Source organism: Cariama cristata, unplaced genomic scaffold, assembly GCF_000690535.1.
Source record: "Cariama cristata isolate BGI_N322 unplaced genomic scaffold, ASM69053v1 scaffold5332, whole genome shotgun sequence".
In the NCBI taxonomy this organism is placed as follows: Eukaryota; Metazoa; Chordata; class Aves; order Cariamiformes; family Cariamidae; genus Cariama; species Cariama cristata.
Genome location: NW_009605739.1, coordinates 37,132 through 58,550, shown reverse-complemented (window position 1 = coordinate 58,550; position 21,419 = coordinate 37,132). Strand labels below are relative to the sequence as shown.

Sequence of the window (21,419 nt, the reverse complement as noted above, 5' to 3'; positions counted from 1 at the left end):
CATCATGGTAATAAAACAGAAGGCTGAGACCAACCTGAAAGGATCATTAGCACGGAAGCAGGGAGAAGCAAAGCACTGCCCCACATCCAGGGCATGGAGTTGGATCCAATCATCCAGTTTTAAAATATCCCATGTGATAGCAATCCATTACAAAATTCATATGCAAATTGATAGCATGAACTTTATATCGGGATTGCTGTAGTCCTTGCTTCTTTGCCCCTAGATGGAGAGCTGCTATTATTGATCAGCTAGCAGACTTTACACTGGACTTGGGAAAAGGAGTGAAAAAACTTTGCTTAGTAGAAAGTACCAAAAGAGCGAGGAAGAGCAAACAGCCTGATTAATTCAGAGGTAGTTTTCTATTCTGATAAAAGAAGCTGCTTCACAAAGACGCATTTCTCAAATTTTGAGAAACAAGTAACCCCATCACCGCAGTTGGGAAGGGCATCCGCAAGGACTTGTTACACCACCTGTCTGCAGCGCCCAGTAAACATCGCAGTGAGTTTCCACACACATACTTTTGAGACACCACAACTAACTACAAACCCACGGCAACAGCATAAACTACTCCTTGTTACTTACTTTATTTCACAGATCTAAGTCTTTACAGGAACAGAAAGACAACGCCAAGTTTAGAAAACCCCACGAAAAGGATGAGCATCCTCTCAGTGAAGCAACAGTCTGAAGAGTCACCACATCCCTTCTGCAGCGCCAGCGGACAGTGCACCCAGAATATGTTTGTCTGGGAATGCTCCAAGTCCACCTCCAACAAGCCATTTCAGGATCTCCCTCTCCAGATTTGCTCCAGCCAAAATAAGCTACTAGGAAATAGGCAGCATTTCTGGCAAAGTGAAATCCCAATATGGTTTATAAGTGGGAGAAGATATGGACAGGAAAGGACACATTTTTAGGAGAGACATTTCCATAATTCATGATTTTTTTATGTGATGTTTTAAGAAACAAATCAACATCGCAAAGGAGGTTGGTACTAAAGAACTGCAGAAAAAATTCCTGGGCTTACTGGGTGGCACACACTATTAGCCACGCAGCCACCTTCCTGTCTGTGAATGGGAATGTGCATCTCACAACCCACTGTGGACCCGTTCCCCTCTGAGATCCGCCCATGCCCACAATTTGAGGCCTGAAAGAAAGCAGCAATAGCGTTTATACTCAGAGACACAGCACCAGGAGGAGAGGGCCTTCCACCCACAACAGCTACAGGGTGGTTACACCAGCTCACAGCAGAGGGGAGATGGCTTATTTGAGCAGAGCACTTATTTAAACCATCAAGTGCCACCCAGCCCAGTACCCCAAGACTTGAGGCTATCACATATGCCAGGGTGGTGCAATCCAAAGCGAGCAATTTTCCCCCAAAACTTACATAAAAAGCTGTTTAGTGGCCAATACTTAGTGCTGAGCCTGCCAGCTGCTCTTCTGTCCAGTACCACTGATAACAGAGGAACTAAAACAGAGAGAGAGAAGATTAAAGAGTGCTTTTGCAAGGAACCAGCACCAAAGCTTGAGCAATGAAAACGCAGCAGTTTCAGTTAAAAAACGTGAACAGCTGATGCCTGATGCACTGGAAGGTCTGTTTTCTTGTCTTGGAAAGCTCACAAGTAGGGAAGCTTGCGGAGTTGTGGGCCAGCCAACTCAAAGGCATGCCAGCTCTAATCTCCCTTCCCAGCTGCGTACACAGAGAAACTGTGGAACACAAATGCCGGAGGAAAAAAAGGAAAGCTCCAATTATTCTCAGACCACAAGAACAACGATGTTTAAAAGCAAAGATACTGGCAGGGCAGCAGAAAGGAAGAGCTGTCCAAATCAGCCGACTGAAGAAATCCTGTGTTGTTTTATTCAGTAGCCATTGAGGTAAGACAAAGAGGAAGAAATCTGCTGTATGGCTAGTTCTTCCGTAACGGCACCTAGGCTGGGTTTACTGTTTTAAGTGTTTTCTAATGAGATCAGAAATAAAAACGGTCAAATACCCACACTGTGCTTAAAACCTATTCTCCGTACATTAGGTTTCCCTTAGAAAGATTTACTTCCAAAAAATATTACTGGACAGGAGTATGATTTGCTCCTCCTGTGATTATTATTCAGTAACCGTATTCACAGTAACAAGTTTGAGATGAAATTATTTTTTCCTAGGGGTAATGAACTCATGAAGACAGTTACCCTTTCAATTACATGCAGAATGGTTGGTTGTATACAGTTTGTAACATTCATACAATTCTGGGATTTTTTTTTTTCTTTAAATAAAAAGCAAACTGAAACAAACAAATAAATCTTTGTCCTTTCTCAGCTGGATTCAACTGTGACACTGCCAAAAGGATGAGGCAGCAGTATCATGTCAAAGCAAGAGTATTTTATTCCTGCAGCCAGCATAGCACATGGGTTGCCTTCTCTGTAGCAGGGACCTCTGCTAAGTATCTTTGGCAGGAAACAAAAAAGCCAAATGTATTACTCTGTCTAACAGAGAACGATGTACAGGTAGCAGCAATACACACTTGTACCTCCTTTGAACTCTTCCTCAAGTGCTACCATTCAAAATTTTGCAGCTCTCATTTCCAAAAATGAACAAATAAAAGATAAACAGGAGACTCCTGATGGTGCAGAAGGGATGTCCACAGGAAATCTAGCATGATCACACTGGTAAGTTATACTTGGAGCTAGAGTGCCATGTAGTTACAAAGTATTATTTGTCCAGCAAATAAAGCTCAGGTGTTCACACTTGCCTGCAGGTTTCAAATCTCCTTTCCAGAACATTGACAACTCATTTTAGGCATAATCACAACAGCACCACCACACGTGACATGCACTAATGTCAGCCCATTGATGCAAAACGTGCCATTTCCCAGAGATGTTCTTCCTCCTGATTCTCGTCTTCCCTCTCAATTCTTCCCCTCCCAGAAAAGCTTTATTTTCTTCACCAACCTATCAAAGCTTAACGTTTGTTGCAATAAAATGCTAGCCAAACAGGAAACATTATTTAGCATGCTGAGATTATTCAGATTTTACATACAGTTCAAAATATCTAGATCACAAGAGTATACACCAGTATAGAGCAAGGGAAGTTAATCTCCCCACCATTGGCTTGGAAAGAGTCAAACCGGCAGCCTGATCCGAACGTCACTTCTGACGACTGTACTGAGACGTCAACATGGGTAGCCAAGATGCAGGTTCTTCAACAATGTCCACTGGGATCTATACAGATTGCACAGAATTCTTCCTCCCAAACCCTGTATGAGTAATATTTCTGGGGACAGGGAAGCAGCACAGAGTGGAGAGCAAGAACCCTGAAACACGTTAGGCTGAAATCAGTGGATTAGACTAGTGGTTACTGGTAATGAAACAGCAGAGTTTTCACTATATAAAATTTATAAATTTATTTTTTTGTAAAAATCCAAAGAGCACGAAGACATCTCACTCAAAATACTGGTAAATCAAACCACACTTAGAAAAATGAAAGCTGATTTTATTATCTTATCCACAGCCAATCATTTGACATGAACATGCATACGTAATTTTGCTACGCACACACCACAGTTTAACGTTAGTTATTAAAGGTTAAACATACAACATACATCCTTACAAAAATGAGTCAAAATGCAAACGTAACTTTTAAACAAAACATTTTTTACTCATTTAAAAAAACCTTTGTGTTGGGTACCATTTTGTACAAACACAGTTAATTTAAACAAATCTGCTTTTAGTTTCCTCATGGTTGCACATGAAAATAAGCTGCAATAGAAAATGAAGTCATCAAGGGATTTTTAAATAGCAGAAGTAGGCAGTCTTGCCATGCAGAAGAAGCAATATTAAATATTAGTTTTTCAAAAAAAGAAAAAAACCACAAGTTTAAAAATATTTAGTTCAAGTCACAAATCTTTCCCCAGTACAGAGAAATCCAAATGCAACACATAATTAGCTGCCACTTAAGATGGCTATTCTGAAAAGTAGAAATACTTTCCAGAACTGATAATTTTCATTGATTTGGCACAGAAAAGAAGTCTGAGCTTACTTAAGAACAAGAAAGTGATTAAAAAAAGGGTAAACAGAAAGAGAGAAAATAAAAAGCAAGAATGAACGAGATAGTAGTTGCAATCACTAAAAAAAAAAATCTGTGCATCTCAGTCATTGCAGAATACTGTCTGTCTACAGCAGGTGCGAATTCCAGATAATTGTTATTGCAACATGGATTTAATTTGCTTGGAGGTAGTCTCATCATTCAAATGCTTTGTCGTGTACCTAAACACAGAAATAAAAAAAATCAAGCTGAGAAGAGCATAGATGTTATATTTTACTTCGGCTTAACAAATACATAATTTCTTTGTTTATGGCTCAACCTGACTGTACCAGAGTAAAACCCTCAGCCACTGATCATCATCCACTCCACGGTTACCACGTACACAAATCAGAAATTCTGACCAGAAAATGCTATTATCAATCAGAACTGTAACTCAACAGCCTTGCATCAAGGGCAGTTAAAAATAATCCTCGGCTAGATGTTGGCTTTCATGCTCATAGGCCATGTCATAGTAAACGCATGTTACCACTTGTGACAGGCATATACCAACAAGCCTAACTCTGAGGTCTCTGTCCATAGGAAACATCTGCAAATAAAACATAGCTTCAGAAACTTTCTTCAAAACTTCCAGTGGCCAAACCTTTCCAAGACCCCTCAATGAGAACGGATTTAAGTGCTTTTCAGCCTAATTTCCTGTTTAGTTCAGTAACTGTGCGGCTAAAACTAAGGAGTATACATGAGTATTCCAGTCTCTTCTCCCTTCAAAATTCTCTAGGACTTTAGCACATTTTTAAATCACTACAAAAAACTTAGATATCTGTTATTTTAAAAGTAGGTAGGATATACCCTCAATGCTGGCTTCTTTCTATGATTAATTTCTCTGATCTTCCTTCCCTGACTCTAATCTAAAAGCAAGTAAAAACTTATTCTGTAATTTAAATTTAACACGTTAAATTAGTACTTTCATTGTTAAGCACAACTGCAGTGATACTTTAGTTATTGACTTGAAGAATACACAATGACTTTTTTTTGGAAAATTAGTATCAATATAGACTTCAGCACTTTTTGGTAATCTATACTTTTCACAAACAAGAGGCCTAAGGTTTTCTAAAATCCTGAAAAGTTATTGCACTTGGTATACTGTCCATGTGAAAAAGCTGAACATGATTACAATACTTATATGCATTTCAAATTATAAACAACTAATCTCCCTCCAAAATCCGTATCACCTTCCGTTTGCTTTTAAGACACATTATTTATCTCTTGAGAAAACACAAGAACTTCTAACACTCCTCCAGAATCAAAGACTTGGATTTGGACTTAATTTCTCATGACATCATCTTGAATCTGCTTTCACTACACACACAGCATCTCACCTCTGCATCTCTTCCTAACAATTCCAAATGTGATTTTAAAAAGATTTAAATATCCTACCCAAATGAGTAGTCAAATGTATGAAGCCAGGACTGTTAAAGTATGTATGCATGAAACGGGCTGGTGTGGTGAAAGGTCACCATGACAGCACAGAGTGAATTTATTCTACTAACCACAAAATAACGCACAACGGAGTGAGATCCTGAACGACACTTTCCACGTAACTTTAATAGTGTCAACCATGACAGGGAAAAATGGGGTACTGGTAAAGATTGATGTTCAATGGTAGCTGCAATCACAATAAATTAGTCAGACAATAAATGCTAATATAGCATTTTGCCTCTGGAATTTTGTGTTTTTACTGATCACCATCTCAAAGAGTGATCACATACAGGCGGTTCAGAGATGAGTAACAAAATGATTTAGGCAAGGAAATACTCACATGAAGTCTCTAAATTAAGCCCAGATTTTTTTTTCCTTTAGCTAATAATCTGAAAAAAACTTTGCAAGTGAAACCACTTATAATACCACATTATTTCACTCTTACCACATCTTAACACAAAAAAAGAGGGCAAACGAAAAGCAGTTTCACCACAGATAAGAAAAAAAAAGTACAACTACACACTTTCAGGCAAGACAAACTAAAGCTTCCACATTTCAAAGGGAGCACATGAGTAACAACAGTCAGTTACAGTTAACTGTTACCAAAGTAGTATGATACTTTTTCAAGTAAGGACAAGACTGAACCCTTCATCTGCCTATCACATTTCGGCACTTTTTGCCACTCCTCTGATGCTGGACACCCACATGAAGAACATGTTACCAACTACAGATACAGCTTTATGACCCAAATTAGTAGTTCTTAGGTTTCTATACAGAATTATTAATTTTCCTTTACCTCTACAACTAATGGGGCAATTTCTTGTCTCGTCTATTCTACAACAAAAATATTGAGATTCTTGCCTTAAGTACCTCCCTATAAATGCTTTGTGAAAGAGGAACAATTTGTAGTTACATACCAAAAAAACCTATCTGCCTTACAAGTCTGAAGCTATCTGCGAAACATAAAAATCACATGAAACTATTCTTATATTCTACTAGTAATAAATAGAATCATTAAGCCATGGTCAAACTACACACAGTTGAGGATATGGCCAATGCAAACTAATCCAGTTGTTTCCTTGGTAAGCTGGCACAAGTGACAGTGTGCATGCTGCAGCTGCTCGTTTGGTAGTTCAACTCAGTAGATGTGATCACAGTTAACTTCTAGTTAGCTTTTAGCATGTATTATACTTTGTCATCAGTTTTAACTTCAGGTACAATGTCTACTCTGTCATGCTTACCTCTACAGGCTCATTCTTAAACTTTTTGCATGCTTTAACTGCATGCAGGTATCTTAGAATGAACAACTGCAAGTTTACAACCTAGCTTTTAAAACATAGTAGCTTCTTCATGCATCTCTGTCTCAAGATACATTGGAAAAGCAGCCTGCAATAACCACATTCACCTTTTATCTGTAACACTTACTGAATACTTCGCTGCTGAAGGGAATGCCCTGGACAATTTATGAAGATTCACGTAAAAATATTTCAAATAAAAGAGTACCTGAGAGCATTTAGAAGGCCTTCTACACTATTAGGAGGCTGGTCTTTAAGAACTTTGATGCATCCTTTCATCTAGAAGTTAAAAAAAATGATACAGTTTTTTTCATGCTAATACATGCTAAGTTTACAGAAGTGTTTCATATTCAGCTTGTCAGAGAAAAAAGTAAGTATTTAAAAACTGCGGCAGTGTAAAGACATTTTCTTGATATTAGAAAGGAATTAAGCTTTCAGTATTACATTTTCCTAAGACAAAACAGCTTAGCTACTTAAAAAAAACCCCTGCATATCTTTAGACAATGCAACTTTGATGTCAAGCTCTGCTTTATTGACCTTAAAAAAAAAAAGGAACTGTAAACAAAAATCTGTTTATCATAAATCCATTAAGAATGATGACATTCAGCCAGCCTCTGTAGCTAATACAATGGGATAACAGTCCATTTGAAACAACCACGAAGCAGCATATAGTAACAGTATGTATTCCATAGACTTACCATCAAACAACAGCAGAAAGTTAAAGACTTGAAGATCAGTGGATGATGGAACCTAGCTTTTTACCAAATAGCGAAGAACAAGCTAGATGCTGTTGTTATTTCCAGTCATTCTAATTTGGATCTTTCAATGCAAGGACCGTTTACAAGTATTTCAAGGCGCTACCTGAATTCCATCAAAACAGATTCTTCATGACCTAACAATGCCCATTTATGTGTCTGAAGGCCTAGTTTGTATTTCTCACTACTTATGTATACAGTTTGCTAACAGCTACCACTATCCATTTAGCATCAATCCAAGCATACATCTGCTACTAGAACCTGGAAGACAGAAGAGGAGTCTCCACACAATTTAAATACTGAAAAGACTATTTAGTAACAATAAACTTACATCGATTTTTGAAGTTTTGGCAAAAGCGCCCACCGGATGCACGTGGTCATAGAGTATGATGACACCCACCATTACCCTCAGACAGAATGATACTGTTTCTTCATTTGTAAACCTGCTTCTATATTCACTGTAATTGAAAAAACACAGATTATTATCTATGAAACACAAGATAAGAGTACATACTAGCAATGCCCAGAATAACATTAAAGAGAAAAATCCTACTATAAATCCTACTATAAATCCTCAGAGGAAAAAAAAACCTAAACAAAAAACCCCAAATCCACCAATCCCATAAACTTTTGAGACTTTTCCTTTTTCCTTTCAATAATCTGCGTGTAAGTCAGATATAATAATATAAAATGTTTTTGGCGCTCTTAATGAGCTCCAAAACAAACGTACTGCACTATTTGGACAGCAACTTATTCAAAAAGGATATACCTCATGCCTGAGTAATTTTACCAATGGGAAACTATTTAGACCTCAGAAGAAACAGATAAAAACCCCAAAGTTCAGTTTGACTTTTTGTTCATACTCCCAGTGCCTCTCAAATTTACAACAGACAATCGACTGCCTTCATCCCTAAAAGTCGTCTCACAATTCCCCAGACAGAGGCGCTGTAATTTTGTTAAGAGCCATTGGCCAAGCCAGCCTGTGAGGAGGTACCATCCAACCCAACGTCCATAACCCCTCTTTCAGAAGGCCCTAGGCAATCATGCTCAAATAGTATATTTCCCTGAATTATACATGAGAAAACCATTTATAAAGAGTGCCAAGAGGTTGTCTAGCTTTCACAGCCATTCCGTTTTTAAATACTAATACATTCAGAAAAGTCAACCGCATGATTTGCATGGCTAGCAAAACAAGACAAGTTAGTTGTTTACCTTAACATGAAACTAAGTTGGTAAAATAAAACACTGTAGCTCCTAACTACCCCAATTACATTTCTTTCACCTTATGCATCACAAGTCATGTCTTAAATACAGAGATGATTCATACACAATACAAGCACGTTTATACTCACGGGGTTTCCAGCATGACCCTGCACACACTGGCCATGGTGCTTAAGCAATCTGTAGTATTCTCTATCGGTAAATTTTTATTCTGCAGAAGACAAACAATTTCAAATTCAATTACGGTGAAATATTATACTACAAAACCTAAATCAAATCACAGCTCTGCTGGTATGGCAATGTGGAGGAATTACAAACATCAACACAACTATGGTATGCTGGGTTGCCTCTCACTGGTTTTTAAAAATGTTACAATATAGATTAGCGACTTACAGAGCAAAGTTTACCATACAGGTTTTGCTTGCTTGTTTGTAGTTAAAGAAATACACCATTGACACTACTGACTTTTGGGAAGTTTTAAAGGAATCGTCTAACCTGCTCTTTAAAGATAGAAATTTTTATAGCCAAATACATGCACCTGCTACAACAGTAAGACTTAAAAATGTTGCAGACAAACACCTCAAAGAAATGTAAAATAAGAGGCTGTTTTTCTCAAGGCATTTCAAGTATAAAGCAGAAATCAGGAGAAAAATATTAAGACACAAACGTATCTTTGTATTAATCATGTAATGTACAATTATATTTTATTAAGAAATAGTGCACAATTCTTTGTATGCAAGACAAAAATCATCACAGTTACCAGAAGACAAGCACAATACTTGTAGTGACTAGATTTTACCACTAATATTTATTTAGGTAGTTAAGGATAAACAGGGATGTGTTAAAATGTTGAAATACTTTTCCAGTTCAGGTTCCTCTCCTCTTCTGCAATAATGTGAGGTATACTTGACTTCACACAGTAAAACAAAGGTTTCTTGGTAAGGAGAAAAGGAAGGGAATAGAACTGAAATGTAGCTGTTTCAAATACAGAGAATCAATCTGTTTCCTTTCAATTTTCTGAAGTTTCTGCTCTAAACCACCACCAAAATGCAGGCAACACACTTAACTCTCCCACCTCTCTCCTTGAGGAAAACTATCACTACGAATGCTGTAATGTTATCCATTAACTTTTTGCGATGCATCCACAAGGTGGCTAGCTGAACTTACTCTAACCTCTACAGCATCTGAAAAAGTAACTTTATGTTTCTTGAGGCTCCAATAAAGAAGTTTGATTTCTAGATGCCAGATTAAGTCTGGCAGAAGAATTTTCTGTTCCAAAATTATGTCTGGCCCTGCAGTGCTTTGAAGTACACTGTCCAAACCATAAAATTATACTCTTACCTCTGACACAAACTTCGTTGTAGCATCACTTAAGGTTTTCAACATTGGCGTTGCTTCAGCATAAAATAAAGACATTCTGTTTGCCAACTCATTATTTACTTCATTTTCTCCCTCTGCCTATAAAACAGAAAGAAAAAATAATTTATTTGTTCTGTTCATGAAAAAAATAGGTGGTAGTGTAAGACTACATTTCATCTAGCCCAAGGGTTACCTACTGGGACATTGTTAATCCTCATACGGCTCAGAGTTCTTCTATAGTAGCTGAAGTCATTCTGTATAGCAGGATTTGTCATCTATATAGATAGGGAAGTAAAAGAATTGTGACAAATTCGAGAAAAATATAAGGACAAGTTTTCATAAAATATAATACCAAGAAAAAGAAAGATATTTAGCCTTCTGAAATAAAAAGGCCTGTGACATGTTGGGAAGTGGTATGTATGACATACAGCTTTCTGGTTAAATTCTCAAGATTTTTCAGAACAAGATCTAACAGGAGCAAGAAAAGTAGCTGCCTCCTAAATAGGAGTTTGAAATTAGTACGTTGAAAAAAAACGTCTTTGCTAGTTTGACTCCAAGAATCAAACCAGCAAATTAATATCAATTCAGCCTAGTTCTTTGTACGTTAGGAAGAAAATAGCTGGACTATGGGTGTGCAAACACTAAAAGCAGCACCACTATCCCAAGAGAAATGCCAAATTAGGATGAAGAAATATGATCAACAGGAAGTGAAATACAACGTGCTCAAAGCTAATACGATATTTCATCTGCTTTCCAGTTTAATCTAACTCTAGGTCACACAAACAAGCTGAGCATAATAGGTATCTGAGTATCTACTGCATGCTGTATTCTAGAACAGAACACAATGCAGACTGCTTCAGTAAACAGGCTTATTTTCTTTTTGCTAGCCTTTGTGCTTACAGAATTACAACAAGTTCTTACCTTGAGCTCATCAAATCGGAGCGTAAAATGAAGAATTTCTGCAAACTGCTTAGCAAGAGCCTGCTCTCGCTCCAGGTGTTGCGTTGGTGAATATGGAGTGCTTGTCAGGGCTCCCAACAGACCTCGCAATCCTGCCTCTTAAGTGAAAGGAGAGTATGTACGAGGATTAACAACTGCACCTGCTTCTTGTATCTCTATTGACTGATATTCTGCATCCTACACTTAAAATATACATCTGCCAAAATACATACTATTACTAATAAAGGGGTTTGATGAATTGCTTCTATGCGTCACTGTTACCGTATTTACTCACAAACTGCTCTACAGACTAGGTGTAATCAGCACTGACAGCCATGAAAAAACTTCTTGAACAGTTTTATTCAAGCTTTGTCTGGAACGCTTGTGTAAAACATATTTCAATAACCTGTGTTAGCAGACTGCAGCCTTTAAGATAACACCTAATTCAAGAGGTACATACCTATCAGCAGAAGTCATGTTTTATTTGTTTTTAAGATAAACTTACAACCCAACTTCCTGTTCATCTTCCTGACAAAAATAGCTCACGTCTTTAGCAAAGTAGAACTTGCCTGCAAAAACCTTCCATTTTTGAGCTCACTTTTTAATGAGCTATGCTAATAACTCTGTCTAAAAGTGAGGTAACAACAGATAGTTTGTGAAAAAACAAATCAAGTCTAATAGGTTTTATCAGCTTAGACACAATATCAGTCAAGTTGGTTTTGTAAGAGATATGAAGCACCATCTGAAAATTGCACCTGCATGAACCAAGATCAGGCATTTCCACAAACCAAATTTCTGGTGTTCTGGGGGGAATAATACAGTCACTTTTAAGTACTCTTGGTATCAGAAAAATTAACAGAATTAATTCCCGATGACTCAGTCTACTAATTCTCAAAACAATCAGCTGTTTAGTGCTTTCCAGAGTTACTAAAGGGGTAGAGAAGGAAGATGACAAGTATGCTCGCATTCTCCCTGTCCTCTCAGGTATCCACTGAAGCAAGTTTGCTTTCACATGCAAGAAGGTAGTATACAGATAGGAAAAAGATCCATTCCAGGGTATGGAAGGAATATATATAAATTGAGCTTTTATCTACTAACAAGGGGTTGACCTAGGTGTGATCACATTTGAATATGCCAAATGTACTAATTAATGAAGACAAAAACCCCCAAGTTAATATCATTCCACTTACCTAGTCTTTGAGAAAATTCATAGAATTTCTTTAGTTTGCCTACTAGTGGAACAACTGCACCCCATGCCTTCTCTTGCAGCTTCTCATCATTGGGATGCTGTATTGCCTTAAATTAGGAAAAAAGAGGAAAAAAGTATGCTTAGATTAAGAATAACTGATACATTACTGAAAAAGAAAAAAACCATAATCTATGCAGGGCAATTGTTTGAAGAGCTAGTAGTTAAAAATTCTATCTACTAAGAAGTTTCCAGTAGAGAGACAAGCCTGTACAAACACGTCTGTTCCAAAAAGCTCTAAATACTTGTGTTTAAATTAAGTATTCTGAACAGGACAACAACTTGGAGAGATTATAAAGACATTGTTAAAAATAAAGTTATTCAAATAAGAAAATTTACATAACCAGATCTAGTTAATTAAAATCAACAACTTTATTTGGGGTACCTCCAAGCAAAAAAGTTTAGTGATCAAAGCCTCATCCTAATGGTGGTATCTATCACCAATTTCTAAATTTGTGAAGGGGATGGGGGGAATAATCAAACAGATTTGCTGTGAAATTCAGACTAAATATTACAATAGGAACATTTAAGCATCATTAACAACATAAAGCACTAGCAAGTCACGGTGTATAACAGAGCTTTGTGGTATATATTTATAGATCTTGCCTTTACAGTAAGCTTCCCAGACAGATAAAGCCTAAATTCAATCTCTGCAAGTTTTTAAGACAGAAACTAGAATACTTAGCTACTGAAAATTACTAAGAAAACAGAAATAAAAATGCTTGTAACTGTCCTGCATGCATCTTCATGGTCAAGTCCTTGATTCTGAAATCTGTTTCAGCCAACCCTGGGCTGTGAGTTGCAGCACACTCCTCTCTGGTCCCTAGAAAGTTTCCTTCCTGCGAAGTCTATCTCCCCTCAGGAGTGTCTCTCTTCATTCTCCATGGGAGCTGCAGGCTTCCTCACTGAGACACACATTCTTGCCCCATCCTACAGCCTCTCCCTGAACATGCTCCTTCCTTGAAGGATAAGTAAGTTATTTCCCCTCCTAAGGGTTTTCTGTGACAGTTACCCTTCTTAAACCTACCTTACGAATTCAACAGAGAAAAAAACTCATGGTACTTTAACTAAAATTATGAATATCTCAAATTCAACTGGAGTGAGCAGAGACTCATCCTATCTAGTAGTATTTCTTAGAGTATGTTACAGTGAGTAACTCCTCACTTTAGGAGCAAAGCAGTCCCCATTGCTGCATCTGAGGAAGAAGGGAAGGGGGTTGAGACAGTATTTATTCCACCTTTTCTTAAAGGTAAAGGAAAAATGGAGTGACATGCTGTACAGAAACTTTTCTTCTGTTCCAAACATATACTCTAGTAAATAAAAGTCAATTAAAAAGGATTGAAAAATGAGATGCCTTTTGTGTTAGGATTACCACAGATTGGAATTCCCCAATTAGCGTACAAAAAGATGTCAACACTACTCAATATTGCATTGTAGTCACGCCACAGTCTTTCCAAATTCACCACTGACTCAAGAAGAGCTTATGTGGGAATATTAAGAAAAAAATCAATAGCGACAATTTCATAAAAAGTTTGAGAAGCACCACTTGCTATTACATATGTGCATTAATATTACTGAAATAAGCAACATCTGTTTCACTGTTAAAAAGGAACATTCCAGAGCAGAAATTCAAGACAGCAATTTAATAGAGAACATGCTCTGCCAAAATATCTCCTGCAAGCAAAGTTAAAATCCAGCAGTATTTGGTTAGGATCAGACAATGAACAATCACAGGTTGTGCACAATCATAATGCTCTAGCTCACCTCTCGTATTTCATGGCCAGCTCCTCGATATGACTGCAAGTCTTCCAGTATTCCTTCTGCATCCTTTAACACTACATTCACCTGATTATAAATTTCCTTTTCAGATTCTGTAGGTTGGGCATCTAAACAGTAGAACATATTAAATATGTATATATATTTAACAACAACAAGGAATTGAATAGGCACGCCATCACCTACAAGACAAATTCTTTGTGCAGCAGCTCATCAAGAATTTTCATTCTCTGAAGAGCTACTACAACGTATGAGGAACTCCAACAGAGTAATTGTATTCATTTAAGTAGTCTTTTAGCTTCATTTAGCATCCCAAAAATCCATCTGGAATCTATCGTTCCTGACTTTTTAAAAATTGAGTTAGGAGAAGAAATCCTGACAAATCGTCTTTATAACTATCATATCAATCTCACCTTGGGGTGCAGAACAAGCTCAACAGAAGAGACTTAGGTAAGCACTCAAAAGACACACTCAACTGCAGGTATTACAGGAGGTGTTCAAGTCTACTCTTACCTAGAAACACTGCATCAGAATATTTTCCATCTTCCCTGCCTCCTCTTTTACTGGGTGGGAAAGGAGCCATATCTTTTCCTTCTAAACATATTTAATTCTCAAAACATTCTTTATTGCACTAATTGAAAAATCAGAGCTTAGAACAAAAAGATCTAGTGCAAACTTGGTTTTGTTTTGGTTTTTTTTCTTTTCTTTTTCTTTCCTCCCCCCTGTTTAAGGATACACACTGTCTGTCAATTTTTCTATAATTAGCTAAACACTTTTCAAAGGTATACTTATTCATCATTTCAGAAAGCTACACATACATGTTTTAAGGAAATGTGATTCAATAAGTAGTATGTTTTGAGAAGAAACAACAAAAGGCTTTAACCTTTAAAAATAATCACCTAGTAAGAATCTCTCTTTACCTGATATGAGATCAATTTTTCTTTTAAAATCTGATAGAAGCTATAAGATTAGTTCTTTTTAGATTGATATATTAAAAAAAATGAAGTTACTGAAGCTTCTACGGAAGCTTTTACCAAAAAAAAAGTTCTCTGTTTACATGGGCAAAATATGTTATGAAATAAATATCATGGTATTTTAATCCAGGATTGCCAATGCCAAAAGTCAGGGTATTAACAACAGATTCTTTTTTACAGGGACAAACAAAAGGTATTTATGGAAAATATATCCTCATGATTTTGTGCAGTTTAAAGAGTCTGGAGAAAGTCTTTTTAAAAGTGCTTTTTCCATGATCCATACATATAGCTCTCACTAACAGTGATGGAAGTTAGGTACATACTTACATTTTTAAAAAAAGTCACAATAACCTAACGTTATACACTAGAAAAAAAACATTAGAAAATGGTATTTGTAATAGGATTAAATAAGTTTTGCATGCATTGCCTGTCTGGATTTTGCTGTAATTTTTGCATAATACTTCTTATTTTCATGGTTTAATGCATAGAGAGTGGGCATTATTAGCAAATATACCTATATATAGACCTTGCAACAGTTTAACTGTGATATTTTGAGAAGCATCAAGAATTAGCACGGGTGAAAAAAAGCTGGTCACTCCTTTTAAAAAAAAAAAAAAAAGAGCACCACATTGATTAGGCATTGAGTAGAAGTGGCCAGTGCTTTTCAGATCATCACAAAGGTCACATTTATAATTTTGAAAGCTGCTGAAGACTGCTGTAAGAAATGAAGACAAAAAAAGTGAGGGAAAAGAGCAGACAGGTAAGCATCAGTTGAGTCGCAGCAGTTCATGCACAAACATGAAATGCTACAGTGAAATACAGACTAAAACGTGAAGCTCCGTAGCATTCCAGATTGTGTTGTTAAATAATGCAATCAAGACTTGCCACTTGGATCATCTCACACTGACTACATCTCGTCTAATTAATTTTTCATGTAATTTTTTGCTTTACCTTCTCTAGCAAGGAGAGTTCATGTTTCACCATGGGGGGTGGGGGGCACAGCAGAAGGGCCAACGAGAACTCCTCCTCCTCCTCCTCTCGAAACCCACCAACAAGCAGGATAGATGTAGTACTATGGCGTTCCAAGTTTAGAAATGAAAAATTGTCTTCCAGATACAAATTAAGCGGTCTTCACTGAACATCTGGCTATGCAAGTCAACACCTTCAACATCTCAGTTTGTGTGTTTCACTCAGAAGGTAATCAGCCAACTACTGTATTGCATTTCCCTAAAATGTTTGAGGAAACCTAAAACAATGGTTTATACTTAATTCGTTGGGGTGGTGGGTTTTGGGGGGGGGGTTTATTTCTTTTGTTTCTGTTTTGGTTTGGTTTTGTTTTTCTATTTCTTTTGGTATGTATTTCAATGTGGTACACCTAGTCCTCTTCAACAGAGGAAATCTATTTGATTTCCAATTTCCTCTATCGGAAAAATAGATTTGTCCCAACTAAGATCCCCTCCCATCTGTAATTTTTCCGCACCTAGAAAAGAGCTCAAATTTTAAAAGTACCTGAATTCTTTTATATTCACTTTACAGTTCATTTAGGATGTTATTAGGATAGATTTAAAAGGTACAATATAGAAAATGTTCAAGCCCTAGTACTGCTGGCTCAGAGTAATTGGTTTATTTGCTTCTCAGTGATGGTTAGTGCACTGCATTCTGAAAACCCATCACAGGAGGAGAAAGAGGGAAAGGTTTTTCTTCCTGAGCACTGTTGTTATCTTGAATAGACTGGAGGTAGCATTCCCACACATCAGTATGTACCTGAGAGCTCAAGCTACAGGACTTTCACTTGAGAATCACTAATTGTGGAACTCATTTTCCTCAATGTGGAGTGCATAGAGTAGGAAAGGGAGCTGTACTTCTGGAGCTGGTCTTGACAACTAAGAAAAAGCAACCAGCAATGCCAGGCATCCAAATAGCAGGATGGAGGCGGCATACAATTTCACAGATTTCCCTCTTCCCCTTCCATGGATGTAAGTTCTTGCTACAACTTTATGACAAGGCTTTGCCTTTACCCTGCAGTGTTTTCCACAGAAAGAACAAATACAGTAAGCACAGCACAGCTCACTGAAACATTCTGAGGTTTGATATTGCTGCCAAGGGAGCCAACTCCTGGTTATTCAGGGCAATTTTCCTATTTTTAATCCAATAGTAAGGAAAGTGAAGACTGAGATCCCTTCAAGTAAATGGGGAGTTAATCTTTAAATTAATTTAAAATTTAATCAGAATGTTACTGCACTAGATGCAATATACATTCAGACTTCAGAAAGCTCACACAATAATGTATTAAAGACAAAAGAGTAGACTTGAAACAATATACAAACGCTGTTAGGTGAACTACATGCTATGGAAGTATGACAACATATTGCATGCGGGGAACACACACATTTAGTTAACTATTTAAAAAAATATTTGGCCAGCCTATGGAACTAGTAGGGAGAGAAATTTGGGGTTAAAAGTTTATACTGCACAGTATAATACTATTTAAACTGAGATTTTTCCCAGGGAAGAACACACCAAGTCATCTGAAACTGGCTGGGACAAAACTCACAAGTAAGGGAAAGAAAAATCCCAGACTGCTGGAGATGAAATAATTTATTCATCTCTATCATCATTACTATGGAGAATGCTCTCTTTGCGGCTTCTCTGAAACCTAGCCAAGTTCTTTGGAGGTAATGCAGAATATTTTCAGTGCTAGCTTGTGATCACCATCTGCAACCACAAGTACTCTGTATTTGAGCTACTATTCAAATCAGTATAATCTGGAAAGGATTTGCATCGTGACATTAATGACACCAATGTAAAAGTTGAGCTGTAAGTTTCCCACATTGTAGGTGGCTGTTTTTATGTCCTTACAAAGCTGTGTTTTTGCCTCTGCTCATGTTAAAGTGGCACTGCACAGGCTTTAGTAGAATACTTAAGACAACTATTTGTTTCAAATAGGTGAGGTGAATGACCAAAGAAAACATAAGCTTAACCAGCGTTAAGGCAAGGAAAAGCCAACAGCCCGTTATATAATTTATCAGAACATTTTTTGCATGTATTCTGATAGTCTCCTACAAATCACTGGAATCTAGCACCAACATAAATATATTTTTTTAAAAAACTTAGAGACCAGTCTAAAAACTTTCTAAATTTGGAGTTTGTATCTCTATAAAGCTTGATGGACACTAGATTTTTAGCTCGTTATGGTATTGTGCAAGAAATGTTTAACTAGCCTGCTCACTCCAAAGATATATATGGATTTAAGAACAAAAGGCTTCAAACCGTATATTATTGGGTCAGGCATAACATAGAATTGGCAAATTTGTTTTTAATACAGAGCTTACTTGCTCTTCCACATAAAAATACAATGCTAAGTATCACAAGATTAAGTGCCAAGTCTTGAAGAAAGATCTTGACTATGTCAAAGCCAAGATCCTGTCAAGGCAAGCTATCTGAAACAGAGTAGAAAGAAGCATGGATACACAGTATAGCAGCAGAAACAAATGCAGGACAGGGTCCAAAATGAATAAAGAACAGTCTAACAATCCAGCCATAATATAAGTCACTTAACTTGACCGCATATGTAAACATTTCATGTCAGCAACCTGCTTACTCTCATGCCAAATCTTGTTCATGCTCAAAACATGCACTTTAAAACAAAATTGATAGCTAAAGAACTGGTATTTATTTTCAAAATTAGCAGAAATTTTTATTGCAATTGATTTTAGAATTATGCCTTTTGTATCCTGCTAACTTGAATTTAATTTAGTCCAATTAAATCGTCAGTATTTGCAGATTAAGCTGGAGCTTCACAGCTCCAATATTCTCCCTACTTCACCAAGTCATACCTATTCTGATGATATGTGAGATTCAAAGTGGTTTTAAACAACAGTTTTGCTTTCTGATTTTTGAACATAGCCCCTGATTATCTTTCCTTTATGAATAATCTATACGACTATCATCTTCCAATAACAATACATTCAGAAGAGACAATTGATAAAATCAACAGTACAGGATAAGGGTTTAGGAAGTTATAACTTTAAATGTCACTGAAGCAAAAACATATTTTTCCAAGCATTTGCTTTCATATTAAAACTAATATTACCAACTGCTATTGTTTCATCAAATACAACTGAAAAATAATTTAGGGGAAGAAAAGAAGACATAATGAATCTCCAATTATCCATATCACAATACTTCATCAATTTTTATTATGCTATTCCATTGTATTATATTACATGGTCAAAATGCACCTGAACATTAGTTTTCTTATTTTATGCCTGCTGATGTGCAGCTGGGTAAAGCAACAGCATATCCCAAAAGAAAGTAATTAAACATGCATAGCAGCAGCCAACAACACTTACCTGCCATTCTTAGGTTATATTATACCATGCAACAAAAACTAAAAGCAGAAATACTAACAATATGTGAACCTTCCAGAATGCTTGGCATTGATCAGACAAGCTATACGCTTCTTCTTTTCAAAAGCAATTTCGTCTCCTTACTCTCTGAGCCCCCCTTTTTAAGGTGGGATGAGGTTAACTGTCAAATTTCAATGCCAAATCAAATAAGGTTCACATATACACCTTTAACATGATGATGCTGGAGAGCTATGAATAGCTGTTGTGAGCCAATCTGTATATGCAGCATTATTCAGTGACACACTGGAAATGAAGAAAAGAGAATCAGGTTTCATATTCAGTCCTTCCTTTAAGGAGCATGTATTTCCTTGCAATTTCAGTAAGTCTTTAAATAATTTAAAATTCTTTTTAAAGTTTGGATTAAAAGCAGACATAATTTTGGTTGAAAACAAGAACCATATCAGATTCCAACAGAAAAAATAATTTGAAAGCCCTCCCTGAAATAAAGATTTTACATTTTAGAAACGGAGGTTATTTTAAAACTGATTATCATTTTCCACAAAGTTTGCTGAACAATTATCCATAGCTCAGGCATGCAAAGCTGTTAGAAGGATGGCAAAGTGAAAACATACATTTAGTACATGACAAATGCAGTCTACTGCAGGCAAAGAGTAATAGATATATAAAATCATCTTCTCACTTTCAAAATCAAGGAAAAAATTTGGCCCCTGCTCAAGGTCTGTGCAAGTCAAAACTTTTAGAAGGTTCCCCATGTTAAGGTACCTGCCAAGACAAGAATGAGAGAAAAGAAAATTTTCTTTTTATAAGAAGGAACAGCCCAAATGTAGCTCATTAAAATGGTGGGGGAAAGAAGACCAGAGAGTTCCATCAGGCACGAACCCATCCTTCAGGCTGCTGCCCTGATGAGTGGAGGGAGACACCCATCTCAAGGACGTACAGCTGGTGATCCCAGAGATGCAATGGAGCTTTCCTGCAAGAACCAACTACGTCACCAACATCTTCACAGCTGCCCTTTTGAGAAAGGGGCAGAACCCCAACCGAAGGCCTTGCCAGTGACTAATTCTGTCCCAGTACACCCTAGCACCAGTGTCCTGAGCAGGAGAACCACGTTGAGGGTCAAGTACCATATTTGCAAGTACTGACATGGTAGCCATGCTACATATTTTTACCTGATGGGACAATAGAAGGAAAAAGCTTTTATTTTCTCAGCCCTTATAATTTTGTCAGGAAACCATTACAGAGAAACGCATCAAGAGACGTCATTTCAGTGTGCAGAAAATGCTTACACAGGTATGCCACAGATCTTTTATGTAAGGTGTCCAAAATATCTGTGATGCCCACACAACTCCACTTTGGACTTTTGGATGTAAAAAATACACATTCCCTGCACCATGAATGACCAAACCAGGATCAGGAATGATTTAGTACTCTCTTGTATAAGACAGGATTACAGTGAACAACTGCTCAGCACAGATTACTACGGCATACCGACAGAATTTTTCATTTTATGATTACTTGATTTGCAGGCAGATGGATGGACATCACTGACCACAGAGACCCAAAATGGCTAAGCACAAGGAAACAAAATTGACACAGTAGCATGATGGTGGCTTGGCTACTACTGGAGGGGAAAAAAGGGAAAAAAAAGAAAAAAAAGAGGAACAGGAAAAACACATGCAACTCTTTCAAATTGCAGATTTGCAACTGAGTCACCTAGCCTTCACTGCTGCAGGTATAAGCAACCCTACTGTTACCATTTTAAATGCACCAGCTGTGAAGGGCCGAGAGACTTACTTTCAAAATCCAAGAAAAAATGTGCTGCATTGTGGTCTATGTCCCTGGTTAGCACCTTAATGAGATTACCCATGCCAGCAAACCTAAAAATAAAAATGGCAAAATAATTTAGTTCCAATAACCATTTCCTATTTTAAGTACACGCCTGGAGCTCACTGGAACAGGGCTCCCATCCGGTTTTGCATAC

At 37.1% G+C, this 21,419-nt stretch overlaps 1 protein-coding gene across 2 annotated transcripts; it reads right to left on the bottom strand.

The window, feature by feature from the left end:
- Nucleotides 1–3,453: 3,453 nt before the first annotated feature.
- FAM49B (family with sequence similarity 49, member B) lies at nt 3,454–21,305 on the bottom strand. Of its 2 annotated transcripts, none has more exons than XM_009696109.1 (10): nt 21,233–21,305; nt 14,083–14,204; nt 12,263–12,368; nt 11,055–11,191; nt 10,327–10,408; nt 10,116–10,228; nt 8,906–8,985; nt 7,885–8,011; nt 7,007–7,077; nt 3,454–4,248 (listed from the first exon to the last, which is right to left on the bottom strand). In XM_009696109.1, exons 1-10 carry the CDS (start codon nt 21,303–21,305, stop codon nt 4,185–4,187), a joined length of 975 nt encoding a protein of 324 aa, XP_009694411.1. In that variant the 3' UTR covers nt 3,454–4,184. The 2 variants fall into 2 exon arrangements, with proteins under 2 accessions (XP_009694411.1, XP_009694410.1); XM_009696108.1 differs by lacking the exon at nt 21,233–21,305 and adding an exon at nt 20,118–20,191 and having other exon boundaries at nt 10,116–10,232; nt 10,331–10,408.
- Between the last annotated feature and the right edge of the window lie 114 nt (nt 21,306–21,419).

Coding starts and splice junctions, on each gene's coding strand:
- FAM49B (XM_009696109.1), bottom strand. CDS start 21,305: ATGGGTAATCTCATTAAGGTGCTAACCAGGGACATAGACCACAATGCA. Junction 8,986..10,115: donor CAACGAAGTTTGTGTCAGAG/GTAAGAGTATAA, acceptor TGTCTTCTGCAG/AATAAAAATTTACCGATAGA. Junction 7,078..7,884: donor CCAAAACTTCAAAAATCGAT/GTAAGTTTATTG, acceptor TTTAACTTCTAG/ATGAAAGGATGCATCAAAGT.